This window comes from Macrotis lagotis, chromosome 1, assembly GCF_037893015.1.
Source record: "Macrotis lagotis isolate mMagLag1 chromosome 1, bilby.v1.9.chrom.fasta, whole genome shotgun sequence".
NCBI lineage: Eukaryota > Metazoa > Chordata > Mammalia > Peramelemorphia > Peramelidae > Macrotis > Macrotis lagotis.
In genome coordinates this window covers 327,003,915-327,023,763 of record NC_133658.1, presented here as the reverse complement: position 1 = coordinate 327,023,763, position 19,849 = coordinate 327,003,915, and the positions used below count along the sequence as shown (strand labels likewise).

At 35.7% G+C, this 19,849-nt stretch overlaps 1 protein-coding gene across 4 annotated transcripts in view; it reads right to left on the bottom strand.

Moving 5' to 3' along the window:
* NR6A1 (nuclear receptor subfamily 6 group A member 1) overlaps positions 1–19,849 on the bottom strand; it is a 281,543-nt gene that overhangs the window by 227,525 nt on the left and 34,169 nt on the right. For all 4 annotated transcript variants that reach the window (XM_074211600.1, XM_074211601.1, XM_074211597.1 and 1 more), the window contains exon 2: positions 4,248–4,289. In XM_074211600.1, the coding sequence (XP_074067701.1) occupies positions 4,248–4,289 (42 nt within the window). The remainder of the gene's footprint in view (positions 1–4,247; positions 4,290–19,849) is intronic.

Below are 19,849 nucleotides of genomic sequence, written 5' to 3'. Positions count from 1 at the left end.
ATCTTTGCCATAAAGCAGATGCCCATGGATTTTGCAAAGGCTGAGGCTGAACAAAGTGTTGTATAGGAATGTGGTGAGCTATCTCTGCATTATAATATGCAATGAATGTAAAGAATTTTGAGAAGCAGGGAAGGTAGGAACTGATATAGAAGGAAGTAAGCAGAACAAAGAAAACAATACTTATAGCACAACTAAAAGTGATGTAATTATAATGACTAAGTGTGGCCCTGAGAAGAGTTGAATAAAAAGGCACCTTCTTCCTTTCTGTGGAAGGAACAGTGCATATGCTATTACATTTGATTAGTTCTGTTTAACTACCTCTTTTCTCCCTTTATCCTCTTTTATTCTTTGCTACAAGGAACAGAGGGGAATACTTTTAAAAAAGATAATGTAAAAACAAAAGATATCAATAAAAATATTTTATTACAGATGAAGGAATGTATTTTTCTAGAATCTTGCAAATATATTCAAGAATATTTTATATTTAAAAGGTGAAGGGTTTGAGAAAAATATCCATGTATTCTATCTAGATAAAGAATAGTGATAAAATAGAAAGAATAACAATAATAAAAATCTGTAGAAACTCACCAAAGACAAAATCCAATAAAATGAAACACAGTATAAAATCCATACACAAAGCCACAAAAAAAAAAGTAAACTAGAGATACTATGGTAGGGAACCAAATCAAATATGACTCCACTGAGATATAATGAAATCGGATATGGAATAGTGGATGTGGAATATTGCTTTGGAAAGATGATTCAAGAGTATTGGGGGGAAGCTAAGTGGCAAACTGAAGAGAGCTTCAACCCTGGAGTCAAGAGGACCTGAGTTCAAATGCAGCCTCAGACACTTAATACTTATTTAGCTGTATGAACTTGAGCTAGTCACTTAACCCCATTGCCTTGCAAAAAAATAAAATAAGAGAGAGTAGAAGGACATGGGGGGGATAGAGAGGAGAGGGAAAGGAGGGAAAGATTCAGTCCAAGATGAGATGCATGGTACAGAGCATTTAAATGAAGATCAGAGGCAGAAGCAGAAGTAATATTATTATCAGAAGATACTACAAGACTACCTAGACAGAACAAGAAAACAGATGAGGAATTCAGGAAGCAGATCACAGGCCTGGCACACAGGAATGATAGAGTGGTAACAGAGGGCTTCAATTATCTGTGCATCTGCTGGAGTTCCCTCTCAGTTAAAATTTCCTGGCTGACATCTTTCAAAAGATAATCACATATGAGAGAGAAACTTCTTTTCTGGACCTAATTTTCACCAACAAAGAAGATGGATAGAAATAATTTGATGGGAGAAGAGAATGCAAAACGCTGTCAGTAAACTTTACTTCAACTTCAATGCTACCTAACACAGAACAGCAGATGCTTAGGAAATGTTTGTTGACTTCACTCAATCTAAATTTTGACAAAAATTTTCAAATGTACATTCTTTTTTAAAAATTTTATTTATTTAAGGCAATGGGGTTAAGTGACTTGCCCAAAGTCACACAGCTAGGCAATTATTAAGTGCCTAGCACTCGATTTCAATTCAGGTACTCCTGACTCCCAATTGTACATTCTTTATTATTAAAGGAATGATTATTTAAGAGCTAAAGAATAGCAGCAGTTGATCATATCATTATGACTTCAAGAACAGGTCATTCTTTTCATATTTTTTATGTAAAATAATTTGAATTTTTATGTAAAAGATGTAAATCTTATGGAACTAAAATTAGGTGAATTCAAAACTAGTTTTGTGACTAGACATAATGAGGAGTCATTTTTACCAGTTTGAGATCATCTTGAGAAAAGGTCTCTGGCAAAATGCCCATGGAATTATACTTGGCCCTGTGATAATAGTTGTTTTAATTCTTTTAATAAAATGACTGTTACAAAGGAGTATATAACATATGAAACCTATTTGTCAGTGATATAAAACTAGTATGATAGCTAACACTATGGCTAAGATGAAAATCAAAACATATCTTGAAAGTTTCAGCTCAAACTTTAGGTCAACTATAATAGGATGTCATATAACAGAAAAATGTAACATGGAGGAGGCATGGTCAGAGTAGTTAATCTGAAGCTATATTAAGAATTTTGGTGTATTTTAAACTCAGTGTGAATCAGTGGCATGATGTAATATCCCAAAAGGATAATTCAGTCTCAGGTTACATTAAAAAAGACATTATGATGGAAATATATTCAACAGGATTGTACATATAAAACCTCTATCAGATTACTCACCATCCTAGGAAGAAGGATGGGAAGGAAGCAGAAAAATATGGAACTCCAAATCTTACAGAAAGTAAATGTTGAAAAGCTTTACATATAATTGGATAAAAATAAAATTTAAATTTAAAAAAGAAAGGTACTGTTAGTTCCAAACTTATCAAACCATATCCAGAATATTCTATTCTTTTTTTTTTTAGGTTTTTGCAAGGCAAACGGGGTTAAGTGGCTTGCCCAAGGCCACACAGCTAGGTAATTATTAAGTGTCTGAGACTGGATTTGAACCCAGGTACTCCTGACTCCAGGGCCGGTGCTTTATCCACTCTGCCACCTAGCTGCCCCCAGAATATTCTATTCTACACTGACATATTTCAGGAATGGCATCAAGAAGTTGATATGAGATCATGATGGTAGGTGACTATGAGATCATGTAATATACAGAGTGAAATAAATGAGAATTATCATAGAATATATGGTGACAATATATGAAGGTCTGTCATATTCATCTTGATCCTAGAAGGCTGAATTATGAACAATGGGAAGGACATTAGAGTCAAATTTGGACTTGACATCAGGAAAAACTAGAGTTAATAAAAAAATGGAAAGGAGTATCTCCAGGTATTAAGTTCCCCTTCAAGGGAGAACTTACTTTTTTTTTTAAGTTGGATGATTATTTTTCAGGTATGTTGTAGAAAGGATTCTTGTTTAGATACACATTGGACTAAGGGGTTCCCTTCCAATTGAATTCTGATTCTGAGTCACTCTACCTCCTTCTAAAGACAAGCAGTGATATGGAAATCTCTACTTCCTGAGGCAGCACATTCCATTTTCAGTCAGCTGTTTTAGAAAGTTTTTACTAAAATGAAAACTAGTTTCCTTATCTTCTACCTTATGCTGCTAGTTATGCCCCCTAGGATAACATGGAATAACATAAAAACGCAATAAGCTTAGGAAAAAAAATCTGAATTTAGTTTTACAAAGCATACATAGACAATTAGCTATTTCAATTAAATCACGGTTTTAAGATACCTCAGAGTTAAGATACAGATTTTGGCTTGAGATGGGGAAAACATCTTTAAAATCACAATTTCCAAAAATTAGACTTCTATATCCTCAGAAGGTTGTGAATTCCCCAGGACTTGAGACCTTCAGGTACAAGTTGGTCTTAGAGATACGTTAAACCAGTTGATTTCTGAAGTGCTGCCAACTTTGAGACTATGGTCTTAACTGTAAAGAGGCATGATTCCCCTTTGGTTTTCAAGTTTTAGAAATACATGCACTCGCACATACACACATACATGCACACACACATAGAGCTATTTTCTCCAAAGTCATACTTGCTGAAATTCTAATGAACAAAAATGGCAGACAACTCTTGAAAACTTTGAAACAATTTATTTTAAATTACCTTAAGGAGTCAGGAGACAAGGGGGGGGGGGATCATGTTTCATGACTCATGATATTAACTGTTTAATAATGAATCAAGCAAAACCAACTGAATTTCACAAAATATTGCACACAATGTTTCACTATGTCACCCAACTCAAACTACTGATTTATAGATATGTACTGCTAAAAGAAGAGAAAATCAGGAAAAGGAGGAATAGGAAAAACATTTTGTGGCAAAGTTGAGGTAAGGAAAATTCATTTCAAACCCTGACCACCTGATATAAAGGAATCTATTGCATCATAATTGGTTATACTATCAAGACCTCGATGAGGGCATTCTGATCCTGGAATTCTAAAATGCTAGGTCTCAAATGTTTATAAGATATATGTTCCTCCTCCTTTCACAACTCAGTTGAGCTTCAAATTAAAAATATATGCCTTTTAACAAGTTTGCCAATACTTATAGTTTGCTAAACCAACTTGGGGGATTGAGGGTGAGAAGGAAAGAAGCCTGGACACAGATACAAAATACATATAAGTACAAAATACATATAAATGAACTTTTAGGTTCCCACATTCTCTATTTTTTTTTAAGAAAACTACAGGGAACATTGATGAGTAAGACTTACTATTGGCTGGGTCGTGTTCAACTGAGTCATCCTGACAGAACCCTAGGAAAAAGAAAAAAAGTAAAATAGCATTTATGATCTGTTAGTTACTTCTAACCTGTCTTCAAACAAGTAAATATTCAGTCATCAAATCTAAAGAATGTCAGTTGTCCATTCAGGACTGCTAAAGTGTTTCCAAAATCAATCTATCCTAAGATATCATACTAGAGGAGAAAGGATACTGGGCTTGAAGTAAGGAGATAATATCTGGAATCCTTATTTCCAAAAATTGTACGAGTTATATGACTAGAGATGAATTACATTATCTCTCTGAAGTTTAGTACCTTTATTGGTAAAATGTGAGCGATCATACTTTTAAACACTTACCTCACAGAATTTTGAAGAAAGCATTATTGCATTTTCATCAACATCCTCTAAACCTGAAATGCTCTCCCTCTTCATCTTTGCTGCCAAGCTTCCCTGACTTCTCAAGTAGCCCAAAATGCAAAAGGTATTACCTCTGAGACCAGCCTCAGTTTACCTTCTACATATCTGGGTTGTACTTAGTTATCTGCACCTGTCTTCCCCCTGAGTGTGATCTTCTTCCAGGCAGGGCCTATTTCTTTGTTCCTTTGCACAAGTCCTGACACAGAGTAGGCACTACTTGATAGCACACATTACTTTATCAACAACTTTTCTTACAGGAAGTGTAGTATTCAAAGTGATACTACAGAGACATTGAAGAGCATAGCAGGTTCAGGATGCAGGTATCTCTTATATCAAAGATACTAAGCACGCCTCTTCCCCTTCCAAAATTACAATGTACTAACCTGTCTCGGTAGATGTTGGGGCTTTTTTTTTTTTTTGGCCTTTGTATCTTCAGCAACTAATATAGTGCCCCTGCATGTTTAGTAAGTCCCTAATAAATGCTTGTTGAACAAACATCTTAGCATCTGTTTCTTTGCATGAGAGAGGAGCTAAGTCAAGTGGAAGCTATGACAAATATTTCTTGAGCCTTTCTTGATCTTTTGCCCCACTCCAGTTGAAAGTAACTTCATTTAAATAAAAGTCTGTTAATTGATAATGGATAGGCCAAGTAAATACATTAAAAATGACAATACTAACTGACCAAATTTATTTATTTAGTACCTTACCAAATTACCAAAGGTGAATGTTATATATTGTTGCTTAGTGTCCAACTCTTTGTGATTTCAATTGGGGATTTTCTTAGCAAAGATAAGATAATGATTTGCCATTTCCTTCTTCATTTCATTTTATAAGTAAGGAAACTGAGGAAAAAGGGGTTAAGTGACTTGCCCAAGGTCACATAGTTACTAAGTATCTGAAACAAGATTTGAACTCAGGAACATGGGTTTTTCTGGCTCAAGACCCAGCATTCTAGCCACTGTGCTAATACTGTGGATATATGTCTATAGATATATGCTTTTGTTCACACATATTTACTTACATAGTCACAAACACACATAGGCATGCATATACATAACAAAATTTTTTTGGAGGAAGGCAAGAATCTCAAGTGAAATTGGTAATGAAGGTGCATAACAGTACCTGATCTCAAATTATATACTACAAAGCAATAATCATAAAAATGATTTGGTACTGATAAAAAAAACTAAAGATCAATGGGTGGAACAGAATGAGGATATAATATACAGAAGGAAACTAACCTAGGAGACTAATATTCAATAAATCCAAACATCCCCTACTACTGCACTATTGGTCAAAAACTTCTGGGGGAAACTGGAAAGCAGTCTAGAAATTAAGTGTAGACCAACAACTCATAAGATATAACAATATAAGCTTCAAATCCATACATGATTTAGACATAAAAGTTGACATCATAAACAAATTTAAAAAAACAAGGAGAAAATTACCTCCTGAATCTATGCAGTACAGGCATACCCAAACAAAAAATAGAGAGGATCATAGAAGCTCTCTCCAAAGTTATTAATGATCTCTTATTTGCTGACTCCAATGAGCTTTTCTCTATCTCATTCTTCTTGACCTCTGCAGTCTTTGACACTGCTAATCACTTTCTCTACCTTGATACTCTTTTCTCTAGATTTTCAGGACAACTTTCTCTTTCCTCCTACCTTACTGCTTTTTTTCTGTTTCTTTACTGAAACCACCTCTAGATCACACCCTCTAAATGTGAGTATCCCTCTCTGATCATGTCACCACTAACCCCTCCCCACTCAATAAACTCCAGTGGCTCTCTACTGTCTCCAGTAGCAAATACAAAATATTGTTTGACATCCAAAGTCTTTCATACCCAAGTTCACTCCTACCTTTCCAGTCTTCTTACACATTTACATATACTCTTCTATCCAATGACCTTGGCCATCTGGTTATTACTCCATGAACGAGGTACTCCATCTCTTGGCTCAGACATTTTCTTTGTCTATCCCCATATCTAGAATGCTCTCTCTTCCTCTACTCTGACAAATAACCTCCCAGTCTTTCTTATTAAAATCTCATCTTCTATAAGAAGTATTCTTTAACCCCTCTTTAATTCTGGTGCTTTTCTCTCTTTTAATTTTTTCCTATCTATGCTGTATATAACTTTCAGTGTTTATACAGTGTTTACATCTTGTCTCCCCCATTAGATTCTAAGCTTCGTGAGAAAAGGGTCTTTTTCCTCTTTTTTGAATACACTTGCTTATTAGCACAGTTCCTAGCACATGGTGGGCACCTAATAAATATTTAGTGAAATGAACTGTGGCGCTGGTTCAAACAATCTGAGAATCAATTTGGAATTATGCTCAAAAATTTCTAGTCATACTCATCCTTTAATCCAGCAATACCACCACATCAAGGAGATTCTAAAGTAAAGATTCTAAAAGTAAAGAACCATCAGGGACAACAAATGTTGATTGATAGCAGTTCTGTTATAGTAGCAAAGAATTGGAGGCAAATATCAGTTGAAGGGTGGCAGAATATGATAGTAATTGAATATTATAGTGTTGTAAGAAATGGCAAAAGGGATGATTTTTAAGAAAACTGGGAAGATCATAAGTCATTCCTCAACTGATAAATGGTCAAAGAATATGAACAGACAGTTTTCAAATGAAGAAATTAAAGCTACATATAATCATATGATAAAATGCTCCAAATCATTGGATGGAGAAATGCAAATTAAAACAACAAGGTATCATCACATACCTGTTAGACTGGCCAAGATGAGAAAAAGAAAAAATGATCAATGTTGGAGAAATGGTGGGAGTATTAAGATATTGATGCATTGCTGGTGGAGTTGTGAATGGATCCAACCTTTCTGCAGAGCAAAATGGAACTATGCCCAAAGAGAAATAAAAGTATTCATACCCTTTGACCCAGCAATTCCAATTCTAGGTCTATATTCAGAAGAAATTATAAAAAAAAAAAGAAAGTCCTGCATGTGCCAAAATATTCATAGCAGCTCTTTTTTGTAATGTCAAAGAATTGGAAATTGAGGGATGCCCATCATTTGGGGAATGGCTACAAGCTATGGTATATGAACACTATGGAATACTATTGTTCTATAAGAAACCATAAATGGATTGGGACTCTAGAGAAGCATGGAATGACTTACAGGATCTGATGCTGAGCAAAGAGAGAAGAACCAAGAACAATGTCCACATCAATAACAACACTGTAAAACAAACCACCTTGATGGAAGCAGCTTCTCTTAGCAGTCCAGAGAGGTAAGACAACTATATGCGACTGGCCTTGAACTATATTATCTCCATCCAGAGGAAGAAAAATAAAACAACACACAAACAAAAACACACACACACACACCCCAACCCTTCCAAATCTGACGAACACTTTATAAAAATTATCTCTCATGTATCTCTTTCCCTTAATCCTAATTCATCATATGGAAAATTACTAATTTGTAAACATGTTTATCAAAATATGTATGTACAATACTAAACCTGACTGTTCTCTACTGAGAGGAAGGGAGTGGGAAGGGAAAGTGGAAAGAAATTTTGTAATTTAAAAATATACATGTATATATGAATGAAAATAATAAATAATTTTTTAAAAAAACTGGGAAGATTTGTATAAAGTGATACAGGATGAAGTGCAGTACCTGAGAACAATTTATTAACAACAGTACTATAAAGACCAACAATTTTGAAACACATGAGAATACTGATCAATGCATGACCAAACATGCTTGCAGCAGAATGATGATGAAGATGATGATGATGATGATGTGGTGCCTACCTCCTGATAGAGAGATAAGATTCAAGATGCAGATGCAGAAAGAAACATTCAGTTTTCAAAATGGTAAATATAGGAATTTGTTTAGCTTGGCTATACATGTTTTTATAAGGTTTTTTTTTTTTACTTTTCTATGGGGAAGAGGGAGAGAGAAGACAAGAGAAAGAAAAGAAATGCTTATTGTTTTTAAAAAAAGGTTTGTAATTTTATAAAAAGTAATCTTCCTCATAAAGGAAGAAACAGTCCTAAAGCACTGGCACTGTATCCAGTCTGAGTCACTAGCTGTGTGGCACCGAGCAAGTCCTTTACTTGCCTGCTTCACTTTCTTCAACTGTAAAATGGGGCTAATAATAGTACCTTTAAAGCATCTTAGCACAGTGCATAACACTGTAGTAGGCATTTCATAAAAGCTTGTTCCCTTCCCTATCAAATTCTACTTTGCAATTTATCCACCTATGTAAATGATATGTTTCCACTATTAAATAATAAGCTTCAGCAATTTTTTGATTTTTATATCTTCTCTTCTCCCTCCATCCCACCAGCAACTGAACTTCCCTGTTCTACCCATGGTAGATATTTCATCAATATCTGTTAAAATCACATTGGTCAGACATCCCTGATCTGAAATACTTATGGCTATGACCAACTCCTCTATAGGTCAGGGAACTATCTCAAACTATGTAAACTTGCTTTAGGGTAGAAACTATTTTGCAAGTCACTTTACCCCAACTCCTGGCATCCAAGACCATCTCCAATCATCTTGATTCACATCTGGCCATTGAACTTAGAGGTCTCTGGAAGTGAAAATAAGGCTGGTGACTTAGCAGAGCACCCCCCTCATTCAAATACAATTCATGTGTTTGTCATGACATCACCCCTTTGATGACATGGTCTTCTTAGAGAACAAAGGACAAACATCATATTTCCATCACCTAGACCAGTGCTTGGTTTTTAATAGGTGCTTAAAAAATGTTTACTGAATCAAATTGTTAGCTTCTCTAAGGTTCTATATCCAAAAAGTTGTCCAAGTCTTTCTTGAATTGCTTTATAAATTTCTTATCTCACATGTTTCACCTTATAAATTTCTTGGGAATAACAAGTCTCACATGTTAGCAGTCCATGGTATAAATAAGTAATTTCCCTTCATTTGGTCTCAAACCACTTTCTTCCATTTTTAAGGAGTGCTCCTCAGTACTGGGCATTCTGAGATTTTTGGAAGTTGTTTGGGTTTATCCTTTTTGGACTCCATCATTCTTTCAGTTCCATGTTTATTAAGAACTCAGAAAGCCCAAAGGAAATTGGCAAAAAGTAATTGCATTGATAAGCTTACATAATGACAATAGGTCAAATGCAATATACCACAATCAATCTAGCTCTTCTTAAACGAAATTACAGATGTTCAACAGCAGTCAGAAGTTAACAAGTCAGTCACAAAATGACTTTTAACTGCCAAAAAAAACTGCTAAAAGTTTAGTAATCACCGTGTCCTATTAGGCAGTGAGATTTTGAGGGTGGATTCAATATTTCAAAAAAAAGCTATCAAAATCATCATTTGAATTACCTAGCTGTGTGGCCTTGGGCAAGCCACTTAACCCCATTTGCCTTGCAAAAAAAAAAAACCTAAAAAAATCATCATTTGATTTTTTTGAAAGTAGAAGCCAAACCCTTTCAAGACCTCTCCGAACCCCATCATCACAAGGGCCCTGGAAAATAATTCTAAGTCATTAAATCAAAACATGAAATAATCTTAGAAACAATGTTGTTACTTTACTTTTTCTAGATGATTAATAAATCAGAAAGAATTCAAACAGACTAGACACATCTTCTGCTCTAAATAAAACTTCTGAAATGTAATAACCACTCACAAAATGGAACAGGTTTTTGAACATTTTTTAAAAAACTGTCAGAGCCAGAAAAGACCCAAGGATCAAAATAATGAAACTAGAAGAAAAGCTTAGAGATCACCTAGTAGAATTCTCTTATCTGACAAATAAGGAAACTGATGACCAGTTGGTAAGTGTAACCCAAAGTCTTCCAAAGGTCATCTCATTCCTTCAGGAATGTTTTGAAAACACCAGGCTAGACTGTAGCAAAAGATTCCCCTTTCTCCCACTCAGCTGGTAAAGTTACCTCTTCCTCCTGGGGCTAAAGGGGAGGGGGGCTCTACACCATAAAAATTCATACAAATAGTAGCAGTAAACTCCAGTACTTTCAGATTTTCAAAGCCACTGTCCTCACAAACATCCTAAAACCCATGGTCCAACAGATGGGCAGATGAAACTCAAAAAGAAAAGAAAAAAAACCAAAACCCTGATTTGCCCCCAAAATCTTTGGCAAATAGCTAGTAAGCATAAGAGCCAGGAAAGGCAATCAGGTCTTATTAAATGTCTTCACTCCATTTTGATTTTCACTACACCAGAGTAGGTTTTATTACAATTCAGTATCCAAAAGTTCTTGAATACACAGCATCCACTAGTAAAAATTTGGAGTAGTTTCATTTATAGTCTGCAATTCCAACTTCAATGCTCTGGTTTCTGAAATTCTTTTACAGTAAAAAGTAGAATCTACCTCAACTACAAACACTTCTTAATTCAATGGGCAAGGAAAAAAAGTCAGGGACCCCTGCTCCTAGGATTGTTGGTAGTGATTGTAGTGTTAAATTCAATATTTTCCTATAACAAGTTTCATGGAGTGTCAACTCCATGTCTTAAGTCAACATCTTAAAGTAAAAGAGTACATTTGCTTGAATGATTCTTACTATAGATACTCCTTGAAGGCATAACTGACTCTGGAACAAAATCCCACTGATATATTTTATTTCTGCTTTTGTATTAGGGATGTAATTTAATAGATTCTCTTGAGAGACAGTTAAATGACAGAATCAGACTGGTTATAGGTTATAGGCCCAGTTCATTCATCAAGTCATCAAGCTGCTCTCCTTTTCTAACCTGATGTTTCATCTAAAATGAACGAACCCCCTAGACAATCTAAAATCCCCTGCAGCCCCTTCTCCTGATCAGTTAGTTACTCCTGGAACCTCTATTTTAAGAATGTACTGAGGTCAACCATGTTCTCTTCTATTCCTCTCTGGTCTTTATTCTCTACTAACTCCCAAAGTAACTTCTTACTCCCCCTGCTTCCCCCATTAGACTGTAAGAAGCAACTTGTGAGAGAAAAAAATGTCTTTCTTTTTATTCTTGTCTCCCCATTGTTTAACAAAATCCCTGGAACGTAGAGTTTAATAAATGCTCATTAACTTGTTGACTCAGGATCACATTTCTATCCAAATTGACATACTAATTACAAAATGACTAAATGATAGCTTTCCTCATTTTTGGAAGGTAACATGAGCACAAATATTCAAAAATTATATATAAAGGGGTCAGGTGAAGGCACTATGATTCTACATCATCAAGTTCATTTGCCTAGAATTCTGAAGGGTAAGGCGAGAAAAAAAGTAAAATGAAGAGTGGATAAAACAGGCATCAAGAAGACCTGCACACCTTGACTTGTACACAAATAATTATAGACAGAAACCAAGAAGACAAAGTTCAACAGGAAAATTGGAAGATATGGTTAAAGAGTTTGGAGCCTCCAGGAAGCCTTAGCTGAACACTGTATGATAAAAAGGATTTTTTAACAGATGTCTTTTCATAAAATATTACTTTATATTTGTTTTATATATACCTGAAGAAAATGTAAACATCTTATGGATAGGGTATGTTTCACTCGTGTTTGTTTCTTAAGCACGTAGCATGATACCTGGCCAAGGCACTTAATAATCACTGATGGACTGAGGAAGGAATGTATTCCAAGCTCCAAGAATGGTCTGGGAAAATTCAGGAAGGCAGAAGCTGATATGATTAAATAGGTAGGAAATAACAATCCAGTTTAGCTGGAATGCAGAGTGCTTATATAAAGTAGTCTAAAATATCGCAAAAAGCCAGACTAGACCCAAACAGTGTAAGGGGCCTTGAATGCTGGGCTAAGGGATTGATATACTTGCACTACAGGGAGCCACTAAAGGTTTTTGAGCAAGAGAATTACATAGACCTAACCATCAGAAGTTAGATGTGTGCTTTTAATATCAATCCCCTCAACTACAGATGAGGACAATCAAGGTCCACAGAAGTGAATTGCCTTATACTACATTAAACTGGTCAAACAATCATTCAGTGTTAAGAGCTGGAATAGGATCTGTAATAACATCATTGAACCTTATAGTTCAGAGAGCTCCAAAACTTTCTTAAAAGGCCCAAGTGCCTCTCTCTATTCCAGCCATTTGATAGTTGCCCCCCACACACACTTTTATTTTTTGCCTTTCAGACCCACAACAATCTCAGTTGCCAGTTGCAGCCAATTATCAGTTTCAAGGGTTCATAGAAAAAGCTGGCCCTTTCCACAAAGACCAGTTTTGCAGGGTTCAGATTCTTAGACTGGAAAAGATGTTAACCTCAAAACTGAAATAGTGGAATAACAAAAGCAGGGCACCAGACTCACTTCATCAACAAAACTCCTAGGAACACAAAGAATTTAGCAGTGGACTCCCTGGGGCCAACCTATATACACATGCAAAATCATCTCTGACCCACTGATATGATGGGAATAACTTTGTCATTCAGCCTCCCTAAGAGAAAGATCCTTTGTTTCAGGGGAACAGTATTTTAGGTAAAGAATTTCACTACCTTGGAGGTTATAAAAAAAAACAACCCACTAATCCTGTTGGCTTGTTTGCTCTTTCAAGAGCTTGTCAGGCCATCTTTACTAGAATTAATTTATCCTGGAAATAAAGTTCAAAATCAAATCATTTGGGGCTGAAAATTCATCTGGGATTTGGACTGGAAGGGATTTTCAAAGTCTAGTTCAATCCCTTTACAAAGAGACAGAAGGTCCCAAAAGGTTTGGTAACTTGCATAGACAGTAATCTGTGGTCAAGATTCTGATCTGAGCTTCATAAAGCCACATCCAGAGTTTTGACAAATCAGAACTTTTTCCACATCATTTTATCTCCCAATCTGCCATCCCTAACATCCAGAGACTGGAAGTGGAGGGGAAGTGAATAAGTCATTCTCTGGGTACTTACTATGTACAAGACACTGTGCTAAGGGCTTTTTACAAACATTTTCTCATTTAATAGAAAACTCATTTCATTTCTTTGAAAAAATATCTCTCTCCTTTCTGCATCTACTCCTTCCTCTATAAAACCTGTCTGAGTCCTAAATAGTAGCTCCAATTCCTTCAGATAATCCTTTTGATTTGGTTTTAAGATTCTTCACTAGAAACCAAGATATTAAGAAATATACACACACCTAAAATACTAGAGTTTTTGTTTAATTTATTCATTTAAGGGAGAAGGTTGGTGAGTTAGTGTAGTATGGTGAAAAGAGCACTGGATTTGTTGTCAAAGGACTCAAATATAAATCCTGGCTCTTTTATTTACTGAGTGACTAACTTTGGCAAATCACTTCACCATTCTGGGCCTCCATTTTTCTTCATCTGTAAAATGAGAGGATTAAACAAAAGATTTTGAATATTTCCTCACACTATGATTTCATATAAAATGACCTAGGTGACATAGTCTCATAAACTAAGATTAATCAGAGGCAGATCTGAGGCTCAGGTCTTCTAATTCTATCCTAATATCAGTTATCAGTGTATTTAATCTTATTCCTTCTTCTAGAGATTAAGTAAGCTCCTAGAGGGTACAGACGACCTGATTTCAATTTATCTCCAGTCTGAACACAAAGCTTTCTTTGCAACACAGAAGGCTATCAAAAATGTTTGCTTAATCTCTGCAGAATTAAATTCTCATCTGCCTCCTACTAGTTGCTGCAGTAAGTGGAATGACTCTTAATGCTATTAATTTTTGTTTTCCATTAGCCAAACTGACAAACAGCACTTGAAAAAGATCAGAAAATGCTTTTAAATGCAGGGACCAAAGGATCAGCCTGGCAGAGCTTCAAGTCACGTTTTTCTTCTACCACCTACAAATGTCAAGGTCACATGTTTTGAAAGCCTTGACAAAAACAAGATGTCCTTTTTGTTGAGAACACTTATGTGTTTTTTCCCTAATGCAGTCTTCTCAACTGGAAGGATTGTGGGCAAAAGCAAGAGGTTTCTCCATTCTGTTAGCTATTATGTGCCACCAACTTGCTCAGCTTTTCGAGGCCTCTTTCTGACAAGAGCCTTCATTTCTATAGAAACATTAATCACTGTTATCTCACCAACCCACATCTCCCTTCATGCAGTTTTCAGGGCCTACCAATTTTGTAGCTACAACCTTGAAAACAGGTTCCTGGCAGAAAAGTTAGTCAAAGATGAAGGATTTCATTTCAAATTTGTATTAAGAGAAGGAATGCAGAGCTAAGTTGTGCGATATAGCTACAAGGCTGGGGCAACAAAACCAACAAGCACTGTGATTGAGGGCCTGGGCTAAAGAAGATGGAGGTCATCATTGTTTTTCTATCTAAGAGGAAAGAGGTACTTTTCAGAAAACTGGATAGAGAGTTAAACCCATGACATTTTTACATTTACAACATATTTACTCTCTTTGAAAAGGAGGTAGGAGGTTTGAGTGTTGCTTTTTTATAGAAGTTTTAAAAATTTCAAATGTGGCATAAAGAAAATATAAAGTCTCAAAATGCAGTTGTCATGTAGTGTATAGAAGGGATCTAAGAACAAAGTCTATTAGACCTGAGGGGGCCAGGAACCTCTGGTTCAGCCTGTTCATTTTACAAATAAGAATGAATACCAAGACCCAGCTCATGGTAGTGACTTGCCCAAAACTTCATGGCAGAGTTAGGCCTAGAACTAATGTTTCCATATTCCTAACTCAATGCTTCATGCACTACACCAAATTAATTATTAAGCAGTAAAATGCACATTCACAAGACAGCTAGCTATCTTAGCCAAAATGTGATATATTCAGAAATTATACAATATTTAATGATGGATATAAGAGTCGCAAGGGTGCCTAGAAAGATCTAAAAAAATTTCCACAACTTAAATTCCATATATAAATCTCTTTGGGGAAGAAAGACAAAATAATTGCTATTGGAATAGTGTTCCAAAATGTTATTTCCATTCTTTTTCTCACTTCAAACCACACAGGGTCCTTTGATGCTAAATTCAATGTTATTTCCAGATCTCTTCCAATTGTGTATTTCTATTATTTTGTGAAGAAAAACCAGGCAAGAAGAAAAGGTAACATGTTGTAGTAAAAAACTCTGACTTAAGAGTCAAAGTACAAGGACTGGAATTTTCAATCTGACACTAACCATGAGCTACAATGAAATGGGAACTCAATCAGTGAAATGGGGACAAGACTTGTCAATTAAAAGGAAAGTGGTTTTAAACTTAAAGCATTACAATAATGGCAATCAGCAGCAGCAACAACAACAAATAAAACAACTAAAACAATGCTAAAACTATGGATGCCAACAACCCTATGGAACCAAGAGTCCAGTCAAGAAAATTTCCCCTGTTGTTAAGGGATTTGAGACTTTTCTCCTTATCATACTAAACAGATGGTTTGCCAGAGCAGCTGAACCCAACACACTAGAAAATCCATTAGCCAGGCGCTGACACAATGATTTTAAAAGAAAAGCCCCAAGTGACCAACAGATCTGCCTCTCCTTTCAATTCAAAAATATCCTACACAAAATGATTTTGCTATTTAGTACAGTGGAAAGACATGAAATCAGAAGACCTAGTTCTGTCACTTCCTAGTTCTATGATCTTGGGCCAATCTGTTGCCATGATGGAACATCTTAGTTCATTTTTAAAATGGAACGAACGATCCTTGCAACTACCTCTTTCCTTCACCAAGAGCATTAATGAACAAAATATTTTGTAAACCTTAAAACTCTTCATAAAGAAGTGACCCTTAGAAATAAAATTTTAAGGCAAAAATCTTTCTAACATCCTAGTCTTTTAGTAAGGAAAATCCTGTGTAATCATCTCCCTATGGCCACCTTAAAAAATCAATTGTAGAGGAACAAAGAAATCTATAATTTTCTACCCCAGAGAATTAAGGCAGAAGCAAAACAAATTAATCACATTTCAATATTTCAAGAGATCCATGATTTCATCAGTGTAGAGATTTCTTTAGTTTTAGCACAGAATGTGGTCCCTCTATGCCTTTTCATCTCATGAAGAGTCTTGGTTAGAACACAGAACCTACATAATTACCCAAAGTGCAAGAGAGCTTCTAAGTCACTTACTTGCTCAAACAAGTTCAGTGCCTCCTATTAACTCCAGGATAAAATTCAGCATGATACTTAAGACTTTCTATAATCTGGTTCCAATCTACCTTTTTGATGTTATTTCATATTATTCCTCTCCTCACACATTCTCCATTTAATCAAATCTGATTAAGAAGTTGTTTTCCAATTTTATTCAAACCTTCTAATTTTTCTCTACAAGATTTCTCCTATACATCTCCTACTTTCCATTTACAAGTCACAACCCTTTTTTTCTATGTTGTGTCTATTAGAATGTCACCTCTTTGAGCACAGGGATCATCTTTTTGCTTTTCTTTTGTATTTTCAATGATTAACCTAGTACCTGACACCCAGTAGGTGCCTAATAACAATAATAGTGCTTGCTTAAGTTACTTTTTTTTAAATTTTATTTATTTAAGGCAATGGCGTTAAGTGACAGTTAAGCAGTCTGAGGTCAAATTAGAATTCAGGTCCTATTGACTCCTAGCTCAGATCCTATTACCACAGTTTTGTGAAGCATTGCATGATTTCACTGAGGGAGATAACCAAAATGGGCATATGACAGGCAAGTCGAATAACCATACCCACTTCTCTCAGGGACCTTGAGCCCAAGAGTCCTAGGAATAGTGGTAATACCCACCCCCTCCAGAATACTCCATTGCTTCCAGTCTGCTCCTCTCTAAAGACATCATAAAGAGGAATAACCCTTTTTGAAAAAGGGATCTGCTGTTATTGCCACCATAATTGCTGAGCAACTGCCACAGATGGGCAGGTAAGCCCAAGAGCCCAAGCAATAACTATGTCCTCCCAATTACTAGCTGGATCCTACCACTGTTGCTCAGGGAAACAAAACTTTTGGAAGTGAGAAATGCAATTGTCTCTGAAAGGCCTGAAATCCCTGGCCTCATCCACATTCACAACTACCCAGGAGAAGAAAAAGAAAAGTTTTTTTAAATCTGTCTTTGATGGTATAAAATGCTTTAAGGATGTATGGCCAACTGTTTTTGCTAATGCACCCTAAAGATCACTGGGGCTTTTCCAACAGATTTGTAGCTAGAAGCTCTTGAATTTGTTGTTTCCCTCCATAAATTAGAGTTGGAGCTCTCTGAGAGCAAGGACTGTTTTGCTTTACTGTTTATTATCTCCAATGCTTAGCACATTTCATTTATTCAATCACTGGTCTCCCACAACTAAAAATTCTCTTTCCCTCTTCATATTTTCCTAGAGAATTTAAGATGTCTCCTTTCTTATTAATCACATTATTCAGTTACATATTTATCTTTGAGGTTTATGTCATATCACTTTAGTAAAATATAAGTCCTTAAAGGCAAGATTAGATTGTATAATTTTTCATCCTTGTTTCCCCCAATCCTGAGCACTGTGTGTGGCATAAAAGTAAATATTTAATATGCTATATACTCTTAAAATTTTAATATTTTGTGGATAGTCATTCTGGATATAGGGCTAAAATACATTGTCCAGTCATATATATGTTAAAATAAGATCACGCTGGATAATCCCTTTTTCTTTAATTTATTAATGTATTTTGAATTTTACAATTTTTCCCCCTAATCTAGCTTCCCTCCCCCCACCCCTCACAGAAGGCAGTCTGATAGTCTTTACATTGTTTCCATGGTATACATTGATGGAAGTTGAATGTGATGAGAGAGAAATCACATCCTTAAGGGAAAAAAATAAAGTATAAGAGATAGCAAAATTACACAACAAGATAACGTGTTTTGCTTTGTTTTTAATTAAAGGTAATAGTCTTTGGTCTTTGTTTAAACTCCACAATTCTTTCTCTGTATACAGATGGTATTCTCCATCAGATACCCCAAAATTGTGTCTGATTGTTGCACTGATGGACTGAGCAAGTCCATTAAGGTTGATCATCACCCCCATGTTGCTATTAGGATGTACAATGTTCTGGTTCTGCTCATCTTGCTCAGAATCAATTCATGCAAATCCTTCCAGGCTTCCCTGAGTTCCCATCCCTCCTGGTTTATAATAGAATGATAATGTTCCATAACTTACATATACCACAATTTGTTCAGCCATTCCCCAACTGGGACATTCACTCAATTTCCAATTCTTTGCCACCACAAACAGAGCTGCTATGAATATTTTTGTACAAGTGATGTTTTTACCCCTTTTCATGATCTCTTCAGGGTATAGACCCAATAATATTTTTTTAAGGCTTTTGCAAGGCAATGGGGTTAAGTGGCTTGCCCAAGGCCACACCACTAGGAAATTATTAATTGTCTGAGACCGGATTTGAACCCAGGTACTCCGGACTCCAGGGCTGGTGCTTTATCCACTGCGCCACCTAGCCGTGCCTGACCCAATAGTAATATTGCTGGATCAAAGGGTATGCACATTTTTGTTGCCCTTTGGGCGCAATTCCAAATTGCTCTCCAGAAAGGTTGGATGAGTTCATAGCTCCACCAACAATGTATTGGTGTCCCAGATTTTCCATATCCCTTCCAACATTGATCATTGTACTTTCTGGTCATACTGGTCAGTCTGAGAGGTGTAAGATATTTTAATTTGCATTTCTCTAATAAGCAGTGATTTAGAGCAATTTTTCATATGACTATGGATAGCTTTCATTTCCTCTTCTGTAAACTGCCTTTGAATAACTTTTACCATTTGTCAATTGGGGAATGGCTAGTTTTTTAAAAAATCTGACTCAGTTCTCTGTATGTTTTAGAAATGAGTTGTCAGAAATACTAGTTGAAAAAATTGTTTCCCAATTTACTACATTTCTTTTGATCTTGGTTACAGTGGCTTTATCTGTGCAAAAGCTTTTTTAATTTAATGTAATCGAAATTGTCTAGTTTGTTTTTAATGACGTTCTTCTCCATCTCTTCCCTTGGTCATAAATTGTTTCCCTTTCCATAGATCTGACAGGTAAACTATTCCTTAATCTCCAAGTTTGCTTATACTAGTTTTTTGAGGCTAAATCCTGTATCCATTTTGAGCTTATCTTGGTATAGGGTGTGAGATATTGGCTCCCTTTCAGTTCTAAATTATGTCTTTCATAAAAGTTATTTACACCATTTTTTATTCACAAGTCACTATTAATAATATGCTGCAATCTGCTTAAATTCATGCCTATGTGGTTAGATTTTTAGATTTTTTTTTAAAAAAGATTAATCTGACCAGTAGCAT